Source organism: Pseudonaja textilis, chromosome Z (assembly GCF_049901715.1).
Source record: "Pseudonaja textilis isolate UNSWEBS1 chromosome Z, rPseTex1.2, whole genome shotgun sequence".
Classification (NCBI taxonomy): Eukaryota; Metazoa; Chordata; class Lepidosauria; order Squamata; family Elapidae; genus Pseudonaja; species Pseudonaja textilis.
In genome coordinates, this window is record NC_142008.1 from 67,218,195 (window position 1) to 67,236,600 (window position 18,406).

General features: G+C 40.5%; 1 protein-coding gene across 1 annotated transcript; it reads right to left on the reverse strand.

Annotated features, from left to right (window-relative positions):
* Positions 1 to 4,410: 4,410 nt before the first annotated feature.
* SFRP4 (secreted frizzled related protein 4) lies at positions 4,411 to 14,976 on the reverse strand. Its single transcript, XM_026702247.2, has 6 exons — positions 14,374 to 14,976; positions 13,501 to 13,578; positions 13,326 to 13,391; positions 10,540 to 10,738; positions 6,604 to 6,667; positions 4,411 to 4,734 (listed from the first exon to the last, which is right to left on the reverse strand). The coding sequence occupies exons 1-6, from the start codon at positions 14,825 to 14,827 to the stop codon at positions 4,546 to 4,548; spliced, it is 1,050 nt and encodes a 349-aa protein (XP_026558032.1). The 5' UTR covers positions 14,828 to 14,976; the 3' UTR covers positions 4,411 to 4,545.
* Between the last annotated feature and the right edge of the window lie 3,430 nt (positions 14,977 to 18,406).

Here is an 18,406-nt window from a genome sequence, read left to right on the forward strand (position 1 = left end):
CTTCAGGTATAGTACAATGGGTATTAAAAACATCCTATATTGTAAATATCATTGCATGCTTTTCTTCACTACAGTCAATTGCCCTAATCCAATTTAAGAGATGGGCATTTGGGAGGATAAAATATTTCCTCCATTTTTAAAGTTTCATCTTGTTCACCTGAAAAAACTATACCATACACAAAACAGAATATGCTTGCTAAAAAGTGCTCCCCAATAAAATGAATGGGATATCCCAAACATGGAAGAGAATCCATATCTACATGTTATTACGGTTGTGAAATCTATAGAAGAGGGTAAGCTAAGATAAACTTGATATTATAATGTTTCACTTTTGCTAAATTAATTTCAGAGATGCCTTCCCATTTTTATAAAAAACTATGTTGAGACATAGTTGTGAATTAGCTTCTATGTTTTTAGTTGGCAAAGTTTTTGTTTTAATGTTCATTCTTAATAAATGTACATGTGACAAGTTCAAGTTTTCAGTTTTGTTGTAATAGATTTTTGAATGAATGGCTTTTTGTAAATGTGAAAGTATAACAATATACTATAACAATGAATATGTATAAACAATAACAGAGTCGGAGTAAAAAAATGTGTGCTTTATACTGGCAGCTATATATATATAGTATTCAGCTTTGTTTGGGTATTCTTCCACGTCATTATAGTTGTGCTTTTAAAGTTGTAGCAACGTTTCGGCGGAATCTCATCTGCCATCATCAGGCTTCTGTATTGTGTTCGTCTGTGAGTCAGACTTTTATAGTTGTTTCAGTTTTAAATTTGGGGCTAGCCTACTGCTGTGCCAGAATGGTTTTTTCTTCATCCTGATTGGTTGGGAGTCTTGGTCTGTGTTTATTGGTCTTGGAGTTTGCTGTGTTTTGCTTGATTGGTGTTTCTAATATCGTCTGTCTGTTTTGTGGCTTTTTTTGCGTCTTGATTGGCTGGCAACATTGTTTTCCTGTATTGGAGGCTTTTAGTGCAGCTTGGCTCCGAGTAAATGGACGGCTATCATTTGTTAGGAAGCTAGGTTTCATCTGGGTACCTGGTTGGGGTGTGTTTGAGCTGGAGGTATCGGGGGGATCTGTTTGTGCCCAGGTGTTTGCCTGGCTAGTAGTGTGGAGATTTTTTTGTTTGTGAGTGCAGGCTTCCAAATAATTGACAGTCTGGTGGAATCATCGCTTCTATTCATGCTTTCAGGTCTTTTTTCAATCTCTATGGCTTCTCTGATAATTCTGTGGCTGGGTTTTTCTATAGTGGCTAGGGTTTTGGTGCCATTGAAGTTGATGCTATGACCTGTGGCTTTCATGTGTTGGACTAGTGAGGAAGTGTGTTCCAGCTTTTTTACTGCATTTTTGTGTTCATCCAGGCAGGTACTTATTCTTCTATTGGTCTGTCCAATGTATGTGGCCGGGCATGATGCACAGGGGACTTCGTATATGCCTTGGTTTTTCAGGTCATTTTTCTCTTTGGGGTTTCTAAGGATGGCTGCTATTTTTCTGTCTGTTTTGAAGGCAGTCTTGATGTGATGCCTGTGTAGTATCTTACTGATTTTGTCTGTAGTACCTCTTATGTAGGGCAGACTGTCAATTATTTGGAAGCCTGCACTCACAAACAAAAAAATCTCCACACCACTAGCCAGGCAAACACCTGGGCACAAACAGATCCCCCCTGATACCTCCAGCTCAAACACACCCCAACCAGGCACCCAGATGAAACCTAGCTTCCTAACAAATGATAGCCGTCCATTTACTCGGAGCCAAGCTGCACTAAAAGCCTCCAATACAGGAACACAATGTTGCCAGCCAATCAAGACACAAAAAAAGCCACAAAACAGACAGACGATATTAGAAACACCAATCAAGCAAAACACAGCAAACTCCAAGACCAATAAACACAGACCAAGACTCCCAACCAATCAGGATGAAGAAAAAAACCATTCTGGCACAGCAGTAGGCTAGCCCCAAATTTAAAACTGAAACAACTATAAAAGTCTGACTCACAGACGAACACAATACAGAAGCCTGATGATGGCAGATGAGATTCTGCCGAAACGTTGCTACAACTTTAAAAGCACAACTATAATGATGTGGGAAAATACCCAAACAAAGCTGAATACCATTCATGTAAGTACCATAAAAACTTAAGATATATATATATATATATATATATGCCAGTATATATGCCAGTATATATGCCACATATATATATATATATATATATATATATATATATATATATATATATATATATATATATATATATATGCCAGTATAAAGCACACTCTATTTTTATATATATGTAAGGGGGATTGTCGTTTTGGCAGAATCTCATCTGCATCATCAGCCTTGTGTATTGTGTTCGTCTGTGAATCAGGCTTTCACAGCCTTTTTTTGTTTTAAATTTGGTGGTGGATATGGTGGATATTTTTCACACACCTCAACAGCCTACACCCCAAAATACAATTCACCATGGAAACAGAAGCCAACAATCAACTTCCCTTCCTAGATGTCTTGGTATACAAAAGATCCAATGGCTCCCTAGGACACACCATCTACCAGAAGAAAACACATACAAACCGCTATCTACATGCACTCTCACACCACCACCCAACACAGAGCAATTCCGTAGCCAAGACACTCATCTCCAGAACAAAATGCTTAGCCGATGAACAACACCAAAAAACCGAACTACACACTCTCACCAACGTACTTACAGCCAATGGATTCCAAAGAAAGATGATTACCCACCTAATCCAAAAAGAAACCCCAACCAGAATCCAAGACAGAGAATAAGAAAACGGCAAAGCCCTCCTCCCATATATAAAAGGCACTACAGACAAAATCAGCAAGGTCCTCCAAAAACACAACATTAAAACAGCATTCTGCACAAACAGAAAAAAAAAAATATCCACCATCCTAAGAAACCCCAAAGACAAAATCGAATTAGAAAACCAAGGAGTATACGAAATCCCCTGCACTGCCTGCCCTACCACATACATTGGACAAACTAACAGAAGAATAAATGCACGCATTGAAGAACATAAGAACTCAATCAAAAAAGAAGAAACGACCTCTTCCCTGGTCCAACACCTCAAAGCCACAGGACATGAAATTGACTTTAAAAATACCAGAACTATCGCCAAAACCGAACACTTCAACAGCAGAATAATCAGAGAAGCCATAGAGATAGAAAACGCCACACAGCATGAACAAACGAGATGACACCTCCCGCCTTCCAGCCATTTGGAAACCCGCCCTCATGAACAGACGAGTACCTAACATGAAGAAGGACACCAGACCCACACCCATGAGAGCCACACAAGATGCCACCACCACACTTCCATGTAGAAAACAGACTCACACCACTCAGAAGATGAGACATGACCATGGACCAGAAGCTGCACTGCAGCTGCATCACTACCCACTTCAAACCCCTCCGAGCCATACATGAAGCAAACCGACACCCACTATGAAGATGCAGCACGACCACGAACTCGAAGCCAAACAGCAAGATCACAGCTCACCAGCTCAAATCCCCCAGCAACTAAGACTAACCTGAGCACAACCAAGCCCCCACCTGAACAGAACACGCCTCCAACCAATCAGAACACGCCAACCCCCAACCAATCAGAACACAGCCAAACCCCCTACCAATGAGAACACACCCCCACCCAATCAGAACACAGCCAAGCCCCCACCCAATCAAGTCCCACCCCCACTAGCAGTTAAAAGGAAGAAGCAGCTGCAATCTCACATCACTCTGAGAAGCAAGAGCCGAAGACAGAAGCCTGAAGATGATGAATGAGACTTCATCGAAACGTTGCCTAGATACTTGAATCTTATGCGGGAGAAAACCCGAACAACCAAAGATCCACATACAAATACCCGCGAAAACCTCAGAAAACATGTATGTATGTATGTATGTATGTATGTATGTATGTATGTATGTATGTATATAGTTAAAAACAATTCCCCTTGCGTTCAGTGTGCCTTATTCCTTTGTAAGTATGTTTAGGATAGCAGCCTTATATATTTTTGCCACAGAAATCTGCATACAATTCAATTACCCAGTGATGTTGCTTATGCATTTTTTACAATAAAGCCATGGTATTGTATTTTTGCTGTGGAATGAAGATAGGATGAAGTACAAGAGAAATGCATAGTATCTCATTCCTACACTCAGCAAATTTCTTCAAGATATTAGATAAAGACTCTCTTTTTGCTAGCATTATGATAAAATGCTGGAGAAATGCCAAAGTAAGATACTGCTCTTCTGCTGCGGCTGATATGTAAAATTATTCTTAGCATTAGAAGCATACTGGCATATTTAAATCAAAGAGCTACTAATCTAGACACTTGTTGATCAGCTATGATTTGCAATGCTAAATGTAGGCTGCATCATCAACTCTCTCAGTTTAGTGCAAAATTGTATGTGCTTTTATTTATTTTACAAAATAAAAATGAAATTTTAGATTGTGGAGTTCAACAAATCATGTGCTTGTCCTACCCGCTTGTTGGCTTTGCTCCAGGGGGAATGAAAAGGTGAAACTCATATTTTTTTAGAATTAATTTCTTTTTGGTGATTTCTGAGCTTATTGATCTTCTTGGAATTGGTGAGCACAGGATTGCTTTTCTTTAAGTTTTGTTTTGGTATCCCAATGTGACCAGAGTTTCTGGGATTCAGGTTTCTATTAGAGGCTGCTTGTAGTTTCTGTTCTTGGAGTCTCTGTTCCCATCGCTAGGAAAGATAATGTAAAATAATGTTAGCATTCAGAAAACTTTGGTTGCACTGGAAGTCATTCCTTCATCTTCTCAAAGATATTCACTATCAATGAAGCACTGAAAATAACCCTGTTAACTTGTTAGAAAAAATGAATTAAATTCCAAACCATTAAACAAAATCATTTCCTGTTCTTATAGAAATGCTTAACTTAGCAACACTTGGCAGTTGATGCTTTGAAAAATCAAGCTTCTGGAACACAGTTCTTATAGCTGGTTGGACAAAAAGAAAACTAGAGAGCAGAGCTGATCCTACCAGGCAGGAATGAGCAACTTTTTCTTCTTGGCTGAAGGCAGGAGAATAGCACATTTGTGAAAGATGGTTTATATGGCATCTTTATTAATTTTTTTTCTTATAAAGGTATATCAGGCTCCCAGTCAGATGATAATTTGTTCTACATTCAAGTGTTCTAACTTGTGTTAAAAAAAACATGCCATGCATATCCATTGTAGTGCAATATGTATTAACCTTTAACTTATCCAGTTTTTCTTTTAAAATAATATTTTATATCGGTGATTAGATCTAGCGAACACTTCTACAATATATATTTTAAATACACCATTTGTTCTTTCTGTTCATTAAAATCTTGTATATGGGCTGGGTAGGGGTGACAATATGACATAGTGTTATGCCCTTGTTGGAATCTGGCTCTGAGGGAGAGATGGAACAGTGGATAGGGAGTGGGAGTGGGGCTTCAGTGTTGTGGAGGAAACTGGGGAAGGGCACAGGCCAGATGGGCATTCAGAGGAAGACCAAGGCCCATCCTCTCTTCATCCTAGGGCACACAGGGAGGAGCGGATAAGGGAGAAATATGAGAAATATCTACTGGGGAGGAAGGGGCTCTGATCCCCTTCATGGGCTGCAGCTGGGACAACTGTTTAAAAGGACAAACTGTGCATGGCACAGTTACTGGAGCAGAGAGTGCATTATTCTTGTCGGAGCTTATCTGTGTTTTGGCTTCCTCCCAACTGTGATTGCTGCATTATCTGGTAGAAGTCTGCAATTAATCATCCTTGCCTGCCGTAGTAATTCCTTCAGTGTGGTTGGTGTTGGGTTTTTTATTTCTAATTAACTTTACTTTGGGTGTGGACTGCATTTACTCCCTCTGTAAACTGTTTTCTTTAAGAGTTTGATATCCAGCCAAGGATAATTGGACATTGGGACCAAGTTGAAGGCATTAAAGGGACTTTATTCTATTTTTGTGACTTGGTTATTTTTGTATCACGCCCCGGGTCATCATATTTAGGGTTAAAACTCTAATAGTTTTTCTAAAAACATATTGCTTAGTGGAAGTAAAAATGGCTTTTAAACTTTTGTTTTTTCTGCTAATATATGTGCAAAGTGATTTTGGAGAAGAATTTCAGAAATATAAATAATTAAATACAAAAAGGAAAGAAAATCCACAGAACACTTGGAAAAAGAGTTGGATCAGCCTGCTAAGGAAGTGGTCATTTCAATATCTCAGCCTGAAATCCTGTGGTGCAGAATGGTAAACTTTAGTATTGTGTTCATAACAAGAACCGCTAACTTGTATACTAACACTACTTATGCAAATATGCTCCTAGTATAGCTTCTTGTAGACATGCGCTTAACTAAGGCACTAAGCATAACAATAACAGTATCCAATGTTGAAAATACTTATACATCATTCCAGAATGCTATCTATTTTTCTAATCATGTAATATCACAGACGAATGATTTGTTTTAATTCTATGAGAATTTGTATTTCTTTATTCTAGCTTACTTTGACCCCGGGATATAGGCTAGCATACTTCTTGCTATTGTACATCCCATCCATTCTACATGCTTATAGGAATCTGTTCTTACCTGAAACCTTTTGCTTAATGGAACCTTCCACTTTTCCACTGAGCACTCATCAAGAAGCATCAACCTAAAATAATTGCATAACTAAAAAAATTCAGTATAGAAATGTATATAATCTTCATCCCATTTTGGACATGAGATTTATTACCAATAGTTTAGATACCTTTAAATTGTACAGGTAGTCCTTGAATTACGATCACAATTGAACCCAAAATTTATGTTGCTAAGTGAGATATTTGTTAAATGAGTTTTTGCCCCATTTTATACCCTTTCTTGTCATAGATATTAAGTGAATGGCTGCAGTTGTTAAGTTAGTAACATATTTGTTAAATGAATGTGGCTTCCCAATTGACTTTACTTGTCAAAAGGTTACAAAAGATGATCACATGACCCCAGGATACTTCAACCATCATAAATACGAGTCAGTTGTTATGAGTCTGCATTCTGATCATATGATCATGGGGATGCTGCAATGGTTATAAGCAGGGGTGGGATTCAAAACTCCCAAACAACCGGTTCTTTGCCCAGTTGCTAGGTGGTGTGGCCATGGTGGACGAGGCCTACCGGAACTTCCAGGAGGGCCATTTTTTGCCTTCAAGAGTCTGGAACTTCCTTGGACCTCTGGGAGGATGAAAATGACCTCCCCTGGGCTCTGGAGGCCCTCTGAAAGTCGGAAACAGGCCTGTTTCTGGACTTCTTGAACTTCCAGGAGGACCATTTTCCCAGAGACTCTGCATGAACCCTGTGGAGACTCCTGGAAGAGGAGGGGAGGGATGGACAGGGCCAGCCAGTCGATTCAATTACTGGTTTGGCAAACCAGATGTAAATTTAACATATGGTTCACCCTAACCAGCCCGAACTGGCTGAATCCGACCCCTGGTTGTACTGTAAGTATGAAAAATGGTCATAATCACTTTTTTTCAGTGCCATTGTACCTTTGAATGGTCACTAAATGAACTATTGTAAATCAAGGACTACCTGTACTAGCCAACTTGATAGTGGATAACTTACCATTGGTTGGCTGCTTACATTACCTTACATATCAATATTATTTTATAGCTTAATGTGTTTAATACCAGTTGCTGTGGAAAAGAAGAAAGAAAATGTTCCTGTGACAAACTTGCAAGTATTAGGGATCCCCAGTCCCTGGGCTGTGACTCACTACTGAGCCATGGATTATTTGCAACCAGGCCATGTGAGTGGCAGGCCAGCACATGTGCACACACCCATGCAGCTCAATTTACACAAGTTGAGCTGCACACACATGCACATATGCACCAACCTGCTGCACACACATGCACATGCACATTATCCCATTGCTGTACGGCCCATTTCTCTCCTCGCCCCACCGGGCTGCCAAACTGCAAAGGTTGGGGACAACTGCTGCATTTAGTGATCACATACATAACCCAGAAAACTGGGCTGGTTTTTTTTAAAACCAGATTTATCATGACTCTTCATCTATTCCTATTTTGTATGACTTTTGATTTCAAAGCAAGAGGAGTGAATGGCAGGCAAAATAGAGTGCCTTGATGGTTTATGGCTAAAAAACTGTTCTTTTCTTTTCTTAATGCCTTAAGACTAATGTTAATAGGGAAAGGCATTATACTACCTCTTGAGTGATGCAAATTCTGTTCTTGTAATGGGAAATGAGAGAGCTTTAGAACCTGGAGATCCAAGATCTCAATTGATATGTGCATAGTCCATGCATGTTTTGCTTTTAGTGCCAGATAATCAGTAGTCAGCTAAAAAAAATGGTAAGACTTTTCATCAATGTAACAATAAAAGACTTTCAGAGCATCACTCTCACCAGCCTTGGACTATTTTTTCTACAATTAATGGAGAATTGTATAATTTTTAAGGCTTTGGATACTGTCACTGGGACTTACTCTTTTAATTTCTCTTTAGCAATGTTTCTCACCATAAATATAGTATGGCGAAATAAAAAAAATATTTATATACTGCATTGTTCAAAGATGTTAGCCTTTCTTCCAAAACAATTTACAAAAAGGAAATCATTAAAGCAATATCTATGAAAAACATCAATATATGTAGTTTTATATTGTATTAAAAATTGTAGTACAATAATATAGGATATATATAGTATAGATCAATGATACATAGAATTATTCTAAAAGTATTAGTTTGCTTCATGGATGGATACTGTCTACTGGAAATTGATTACAGAAATCATTTAGAGTGAATTTATTAGTTTATCAGGTATCTATTGGGATCCAAAAATTGAGGCTGGATTAGATTCTAGTCCAAAATTATAAAATAGTATTATTTGGAGATTCATGTTACTTCTGACCCAGCAGACATTTGGAATCAGGTTTGCTATGAATCTCCCCACAGCAGTGAAAGGTCAGTGTTTTATAACATATTCCATCATCACTGTTTGGCTCAAGCAAAATTTTCCTTTTTGTTCTAAGCTGCTAGGCTGTTATACAATCCAAAAAGAATTGCTGTGCTATTGTTTATTTAACAAAGTGAAACACAGTCCTTAATCTACCAAGGAATGCTTTTAATCTTTCTCATCCTATTGTACGCAAAATGTATTAAGAGTATAAATTATACCCAGTATTTCCAATTAGTGAACATGGTTGGAGAATGCCAGTTTCGGAAAGATCAATGGGCTTGTATATATCCTATTAGGTTGACTCATGATTGGATAGTTCAACCTTCATCTATGTGTTCATCTGGGTAACATGCTGATTTGCTTGTGCAGTTCTTGAAAACATTTTTTAAAGGTTTCTATTTTACAACACAAAAAACATGCAACCTAAGTCCTGCTCCAATGGCCCTGGTTCAATTTAAGGTTTCCACATCCTTTAATCCAAGACCAAGACCCACAATGTAATCACAAAAAGAGAAATTGTGATAGAAACAAGAATGTGGCATTTCTTTCAGCACTTTTCCAAGTAAGTGACCGTTACTTTTTACATTTTTAAAAGCCAGTGTAACTCAATATCTGTTTATATATGGCTGAGTTCAATGGGAAACTCAGTATTTTGTTTTTACTGCTTTTTTCAAATCTTTTGACAAAACATAAAATTAAAACCTCAAAGACCTTTGGAAACATCACTGGCAAATTTGTTTCATGAAATGTAGAACTCTTTCTAATCCATTTTCATTCCTAAACTTAATTTTGGAAACATTCACCCTTTTGTATTGATATCTAAAATATCTCAAGATTAACCAACATTGTGCTTATTACTTTATGACCCCTCTGCCATTTCCCCCCTTTCCCACTTCTTTCAGAATCAGAACTCAGAAGTTTAACCTTTTCTTAACTTTTCAAAATACATCTTTTCTATTAGTTACTATCATCTTTCTTAAGCATTAATGCACTCGCACCTATGAATGTGGTATTTGGGTCACAATACCTCATGCTAGATACTGACAGACAGCTGCACAGGGCTTATGATAAGGCATTATTACCAGTGCAGCCTTATAAACTGATTTGAAATGATCTGTTGAAAAAGTTTTGAATCTAGGCCTCAGCAAGTCCTGCTCTGTAGCTTCTACAATATGTGTAGGAGCCTCTGTGGTGCAGTGGTTACAGTGCAGTTCTGCAAGCTACTTTTGCAGCCAACTGCCTACAATTTGGCAATTCAAATCCCACTAGGCTCCAAGGTTGACTCAGCCTTCCATCTTTCCAAGGTGGGTAAAATGTGGACCCAAATTGTTGGGGGCAATATGCTAACTCTGTAAACCACTTAGAGAGGGCTGTAAAGCACTATAAAGCAGTATATAAGTCTAAGTGCTATTTCTATGTAGGTTTTCTGATGCATATATGTCTTGTCTCCAAAGTTATATGTATTCTTTTTGCTGAAAATCTCAAATTAGTAATGAATAAAGTTTGCTGTATATGATCAGTAGAAAATATTGGTAGTGTGCATCTTAATATGGCTTCCTTGTTGTTTTATCATCACTTACCTAGTGTGCCATTCATAGCACATAATGAGTACAACTTGATTTGGCAGAAGAGGTGGACACTGGCAAGAAGAATTCGTATACAGAGGAATTAGAGCACGAGGAACTGGAGTCAAAGATTTCAAAACATTTTTCACATCAACCATTGTGGTTATTTCATTGCAACTTCTTCTCTCCACACTCTTTATTTTAGCATGAATAACTGCAAGAAGCAAAATAATACAGAGTAAGTACAGAGTAACATACTGAAACCTACATCTGAGAAACATGTATAAAATTTTTCTAATACATTTATCAGAGAGAATGTTATGATCGTGTTGTGAGCCCACCAGTATGTCCTCTTTTTTCTTTTTTCTATTATATTCAGGCAGGCAGGAAAAGCCATTAAAGTTCTGTACATCTAATCTGTACTAAACAAAACTAATATTTATGTGAAACTATTGTTTACATAAATGAAGGATAAGTATTTTTGAAAACAAATGAGATTTCCAGAACCAACATGTAGGGAGCTGTTTTTCTAGTCATAAAAAAGTATAATGTAATTGTTTAAGCAGAGACTCCAACTGAAAGTTGTTATAAACAGCACAAGCATTTGCTTAGACCTACCAGTATTTACAAGATAAGTATTTGAATTTGTTTTCTTACAAACACTTCCCTATAAGCCAAACTATAAACCAGACAGTTGTTTGCACTAGCAAAAATTGGAAATCTTAAAAAGCAGTTTGAGGACCAGATGCAAGGTAATGGTGATCTGCTTTAAAAAATAGTTCAACATTTTTACTCTGGAATATCTGTCTCAGCTGATGTTGTGGCAACTGTTGATGCCACTGCTTAAGACACAGGAAAGTGATCATTTGCAAAACAGGACTTTCTCAGAAATGGCTTTAGCCCTATGGAATGATTTCAATTGGGAAATGCATTGTAAACACTTTTGGCTCTTTTGAAAGGAACAACTGACATGAAATTAAGTACCTGCTTGGTAATCAGGTATCTACCTTCCTCATGGAGAAGGGAGAGTGATTGAAATTGACACATATGGGGAATCTGGGAAATAAGCAACAACTCCAGTTCAGCCTACCTCGTTTTTTTAACACAGTGATAAGGAAAAGTGGAGGTCTTACATTAAAGATAACTAGATAACCTATGAAAAGTTTTATATCAAAAAAGATCAACAGAATGACCATAGGAGTGCAAAAAAGTAGTGGGAATGAGAGTGACTTCTGACTTCCTGCTAGCTTTCCCACTGACTTTCTTTGCAGGAATTGTTTAGGGAGCATTGGAAATGATAATCACATGACTACGGATGAACTGAAGCAACTACAACTTTGCAAAATTTCAGTTCCATGGGAATTTATGAGTCCCAGATTTTGGAGACATGCTGTATGCTCCATTTAGTGTAGGGTGCCAAACTGAAGGCTTGTGGGCTGGATCCAGCCCACAGTGTGCTTAGGACTGGCCTGTGGGCCCACTCTGGAAACAGCAAAGGACCAGCCCACAGTGCCTCTGCCAGTGAAAATGGAGTTCGGGAGGACCACATGCATACTCCCCAGGCTCCATTTTTGCTGACAGAGTGTTGCAGGAGGCCATCGCAGCAGAAAATGGAGCCCAGGCAGGCCACACATGGTGTCCCCGAGCTCCATTTTCACTGGCAAGAGGCCATTATAGACAAAAACGGAGCCCAGGAAGGCCGCACATGGTCTCCCCAAGTTTTGCTTTTGTTAGCAGAGGGTTTCAGGAGGCAATTGCAGCTGAAAACAGAAATGAGTGATGTTGAGCTGGCCATGCCTATCCTGGCCACCCAGCCCCCCTCCCTCCAAGCTCAAACACAACTCTGATGTGGCCCTCAAAGAAATTGAGTTTGACACCAGATTTAGTATATACTGATTTAAAAATGGTTCCCCTAACAATGCACTGTTTCACTCAATTGAAGGTTACAAGTAATCAGATAGGCATAAGAGTTTTACAAGGCTATAGAAAGATTTCATTGAATAGTATAAAAGCACATAAGATCAACTACACTTTCTCTTCTTTTTTTAAATAAAGTGGTAGATCTCTGCTTTGATATATCTTAATGTAAGCTTATTGGTGTCAAGGCAGTGGGGGAAAGGTGACAGGCAAGAACCCAAGATATATATTGAAGAGAAATGGTTGCAAAGTTATGGTTGCAAAGGCTAATGATCAATAGAAAAGAAGTGTATCTCTTTTCTGTCTTCCCAGAATGCACTTCTGGAACACAGGAGCAACAAGTCAACTGACCTTAGCTCTGAAATAATGCATAATGCATTGACATTGCACATGGCAGCAGCAAGGGAAAATGTCAGCTTAAAGGGAGAAAATACTTTTATGACTGGCTGTTCCTTTCAAAGAAATGTGAAGTCCTTCCTTCCTCCCACCCTCCCTCCCCCTCCCTCTCTGTATGAAATTCACATGATAGTATGCTTTTTCTCATTTCCAACCACCTTATGTATTTCCACCTAAAAAATGATTTAAAAACATCTTCCCTCTCAAAAATCCATTGATCAAAGATGATCTTAAATATATAAGAGTTAGACGAAACCCCAAATTTAAAGAAAATTAAAACAAAATACAAAAATAAGGCAATACAATTTTATTTTGTGATTGTTTTTTACTCTCGGACTCTCTAGATGGATAATTAATGGGTCCGATTTCATCGCGCTGAAAATCCTAGAATTTCCTTCTCCCTAGGAAGGGGAGGAAGAATGAGGAAATCGCGATCGTAAAGCTTTTGCCTATCTGTAATCACCACCACCCGTTGCGGTCTTTCTTACCATAGCTGTAGTTTTTGTTCAGATAAATCGCCAGCGTGGGTTTTACCTTCTTGCATTTGCAGCGATCTAAACATTTTATTAGAAGCAAAAGAAAAGAAAGAGGTAAATTCCATCGCCGCTAACTCCCAAGCAGAAGTGAGCCCCATCGAAATAAGGAGAGAGAAAGGGCACTTACTGGGCATCTTGCACTCTGGGATCAGCGGCTTCTCGTGGAGCATCACGTCCTCCGAAAAGTCAATCCATTTCATCTCCTCTTAACGAGAAAACAGGCACCCCAAAGAGGCAATGAAAGGTTGGAAGGCGAAGAAGAGACAGGAGCGAACAGGGAAAGCCTTCCTCTCATCTCTCAAGAGATTTATCGCTTCCACCCGACTCCTAAGCCCATCTTCTTGTGTTCATACATACACAGATTTCCCTCCGCCCTGCCCCCCCACAAGATGCACCGACCTGAGAGAGAACTAACAAGCTGGCCAGCCCAGCTCTTGTCACTTTCGGAACAGGCCGGCCCCGAAGCGGGTCGATTTTTCTCTCCCAACTGCTCGGATGAAAGTGAGCCTGAAATCTGACCTGGCCTGCGATGACCATCTAGTAAGCGGCAAGAAGGGGTTGCGGGGGTGGGGGAATCCCTCTCGCCTTAGTCGGTAAAGAGGCCTGGACCCAGGGCGAAATCGTGGAGTGGATTCTGAAGCTGTCTGAAAAAGCTACAGCCCACAATTAGAGGCAGATAACTGGTTGGGTTTCCCTCGAATATCTCAAGGGCTGGCTGACCCAGGGCCCGACCGGTCCTTCGGAACGAGCACTTCTGAAAGCTGGTCGAAACGGTGTGGGCTCAGAGTCCCTGGGCCCTTAAGGCACTTCTCCCTGGTGAAAAATTCCCCCGAATCCCGAAACTCTCTCCGCTCCTGACCATCCTCTATCCCACCCACAGCAGTGCCTTTCCCTTGCTATATCTTCCCAAGCCAACCAGCCAAAAGAGCTTCTCTTGGGAAGCCGGATTATAAGGCTGACCTGGAACCGCTTGGAGTTTAACCTGCCTTCTTCGCCTCACCTGCCGGGAGATCCGTAACGATGGCCTCTGGGGCTATGCACACGCCCCGATCATAGACAGGCAACTCCTCGCAGGACAAGCCCTCGGGCCAGCTGTGGTTGTATCTCTTCATGAGGGGCTCACAGCCGTCGCGGGCTCGCTGGCACAGAGACTTACAGGGCTTGATGGGGTCGTGGAGAAATTCCACGGTGCAAATGGGGGCGAACATAGCACATAGAAAGAAGCTAAGCACAGGGCTGCAGCCGAAGTCTACCAGCTCCTGGTACTGCTCGATGGCGAGGACTGCGTTCTCCTGGGTGCTGTGATGCAAGTGATTAGGCATCCGCGTCATGTTCCAGGGCATATATCGACACATCTGAATGCGCACCGGCTCGCAGGGTGACCCAGGCAGCAGAGCCGCAACTGCCCGGCAAAGCCAGGGCGAGAGCCAGGCCAGGAGGACTAGCAGGACCATCCTCTCGACGGACACCGCTCACCACTTGTCTGCACCTTCGTGCTCGGCTGTGGACAGACCGCCGTGGGAGAGAGCCACCAAGGAAGTGCCTGCTCACCTCCAAAGTGTGCGAAGCTGGGTCGTCGAGGCTCAGTCAAGAGGCAACCATCGACGGTTAAGGGGCTGGGGACACTATTTATAACCGATTGTGCCAGTGACGTGTGAACTGGCTTCTGTTTGCCTGCCCGGTCATTACTGGAAGGGGGGCGGAATCTTGTGCCCGGGCTGAACTTCTGAGGCAAGCCCGACTGTACCTCATTTCCACTGAAGTGCCATTCTTGACCTTCTTCTTCTTCCTCCTCTTTCTCTTTTTCTTCCTCTTCCCCTCCTTCCTCTTCTAACCCAGGATTTAAACCAGACAATGAATTATCCAAGTACATTGAAAAAAAACAGTGGAATTATATAAAAGGGGGGGTGGGTGGTGAGTTAGAGATGGGAGTTTATTTAAATGCTATACGTGCAGAATACTATAGTTTTTTCAATAGGAGAAGCCAGGAGCATTAACCTGACAAGCTTTTCCTTATCCAGAGAAGAAATAGTATTTGCACCACAAATAAGTAAATTCCTCATCTGGAATTAGAAAAGAATAGTCAAATACAATTTTAACAAATATTTGTTCAACTTTTGAAACTAAGCCATCTCAATTAATTAAACCCAGTAAAATAAAATCCTCAAGAATAGTTTAAAAAGCCAGCATAGAAATAACTCCCTTTCCTATCCCATTACTTTAGCAAATTCTTGACTGTACTAATATCAAAGAATAATATGTCCAAAAAATATTGAGGCTTCTTTAAAGTATGAACTATCAGTTGTATGATGTTCCTTACTATGTTCTTCCACTTATTTGTAAAATCAGAGCTTGTTGTAGTACCAATTCTTAGTATTTGCATAAGTTCTAATAACAATGTTACATTTTCTGCTGTTCAATCTAACACTCTAATGTCTTTAATTCAAAATCTTTAAAACTTAAATAGAATAGTATCACAATAAGTGGCCAGAGATAGCATAATTAATTTGTGGCATTACATTTTTCCTGTTATTTTGGACAACTTTGTGTTTTATATAAAGATAAAATGGTATTATATTTTTTCAGTGATATATTTTGGGACAGTTTACCAACAGTACCATCCCATTTTATTTGATAGAATAGAATAGAATAGAATTCTTTATTGGCAAAGTGTGATTGGACACACAAGGAATTTGTCCTGGTGCAAATGTTCTCAGTATACATAAAAGAAAAGATACATTCATCAAGAGTCAAGAATCATAAGGTACAACACTTAATGGTAGTCATAGGGTACAATAAGCAATCAAATCATACTAGGAAACAGTCAATATAGATTGTAAGGATACAAGCAACAAAGTTACAGTCATACAGTCACAAGTGGGAGGGGATGGGTGATAAGGAGTGATAAGACAGTTAATAGTAATAGTGCAGATTATGCAAATAGTTGAGGGAATTGTTTTGGCAGAGTGATGGCATTTGGGAAAAAAACTGTCCTTGTGTCTAGTTGTTCTGGTGTGCAGTGCTCTATAGCGTCATTTTGAGGGAAGGGGTTGAAACAGTTTATGTCCGAGATGTGAGGGGTCTGTAAATATTTTCACAGCCCTCTTTTTGATTTGTGCAGTACACAGGTCCTCGATGGAAGAGAGGTTGGTAGAAATTGTTTTTTCTGAAGTCCTAATTATCCTCTGAAGTCTTTGTCTGTCCTGTTGGGTTGGAGAACCAAACCAGACAGTTATAGAGGTGTGGACAATAGACTCAATGATTCCTCTGTAAAACTGTATCAGCAGCCCCTTGTGCAGTTTGAGCTTTCTGAGTTGGCGCAGAAAGAACATTGTTGTGCTTTTTTGATGACATTTTTGATATTAGGTGTCCATTTTAGGTCATGTGATATAATAGAATCTAAAAATTGGAACCTAGAAATCTGTTGATACTGTGTTGTCTAATATTGTAAGAGATGGTAGTATGAGAGGGTATGTATGATGCCAACATCTGACAATTAAAACAGGTCAACAGAATAGCATCCATTCAGCTATGATTACAGAGCATAGATAGATCTATTCTCTGTAGAAATAGGTTCTTTTGCAAGCCATTAAAATGGTTAGCATTAACACTGATGGTGTTACCTAATTTGGGTAATGAAATGTTTGCAAGAAAACAAGCAAGCTCAGAGAGCAGCAAGGAACCCTCAGCCATTAAAATCAATAAACAATAATTGCATCTAGTGATAGTGAATGCCTTAAGGCAGGGGTGTCAAATTGGATTTCTTTGAGAGCTGGAAAGCAAGACAGCCCTCCAGGCAGCACTCGACAATGCGCATTGGCAGGAAGTAGCATCAAGGGAGCAGGCCACATCTGACATGACTCCTCGATCACATGTGTCTTCTTCCCACCATTCTAAGAAACCCTCCTCCCTCTATCCCAAACTGGCTAGATCGCAAGCAGGTTCCAGTGTCTCGCACCAATTTTCTGCTGCTGGCTCTCACCATTCTTCCAGAACATCCTCCTGTCATAGCGGCACATCTAGGCCTCCAAAGGAGCAAGTTACCCCGAACAGGCTGCAGAAGCTGAAGTAGAAGCTGCAGTAGAGCTACACGCCACAGAGGAGGTAACACAGCAGAAGGCGGCAATAGCGGCTCAACAGGCTGAAATAGTGGCTCAACAGGCTGAAATAGCAGCTCAAAAGGCCAAAGCCCAGGCCAGACAATAGGTGGAAATGGCCAAAGCACAGGCCAAATTGGAATTGGCCGAATGGCAAAAAGATGCCGCAACAAAGACGGCATGGGCCGAAGCATGGCGGAAGATGGCTGACAACACCTCCCTCCAATTCAACCTCAAAGAGTTGGGAGAAGGGAGCCCAGATACATGGGTCAAAGCCTTCATGGATGAGCAGCTCTCACTACAAAACAAGCAGCTGGAACCACCTCAGTTGCCTAGTAGTCTCCCACAACCAGGGAAGCACAGGGATGAATCTCAACCACAGACTCTACACGTCATTTACGCTACTGACATATGACCTAAAATATGAGATTCACTTCCCACCAACAGCAAACTTCCCCCAACTGATGTTGTATGTACTAAGGTCCAAGATTCTCTTCCCAGCACCAGCAACCCTACTGCAATGTCTCACACCCTGCTGGCCAAGCAACTTAACCCATCAGTGCTCACAACAACTTGTCGAAGAGTCGACATGCCATCAACAACTGCACACTCAATCCACAGGCAGCAGTGTTCCTGCCACAACCTCAATACCAATGTGGCTCCCAGGCACTACAAGGTAACCATGCCCAGCCTACACAGCAGTGTGATGCTTGACCATCATCCCCAGTATGGGAGAACGACATCCTCCGTAAGTATTGAGAGGAGGACTACAACCCGTCGTTGACTTACAACCCGAACCCACCCTATGACAATCCAGGGGGAGAACCCTCTATGTCAATACCTCCCCCCAACTCAGCAAATGCTGAAGATTACTGGAGAAACTTGGCTGTACAGAGTGGAAAGCTAAATTTGCATGCCAACAGAGTTCTCAGATCC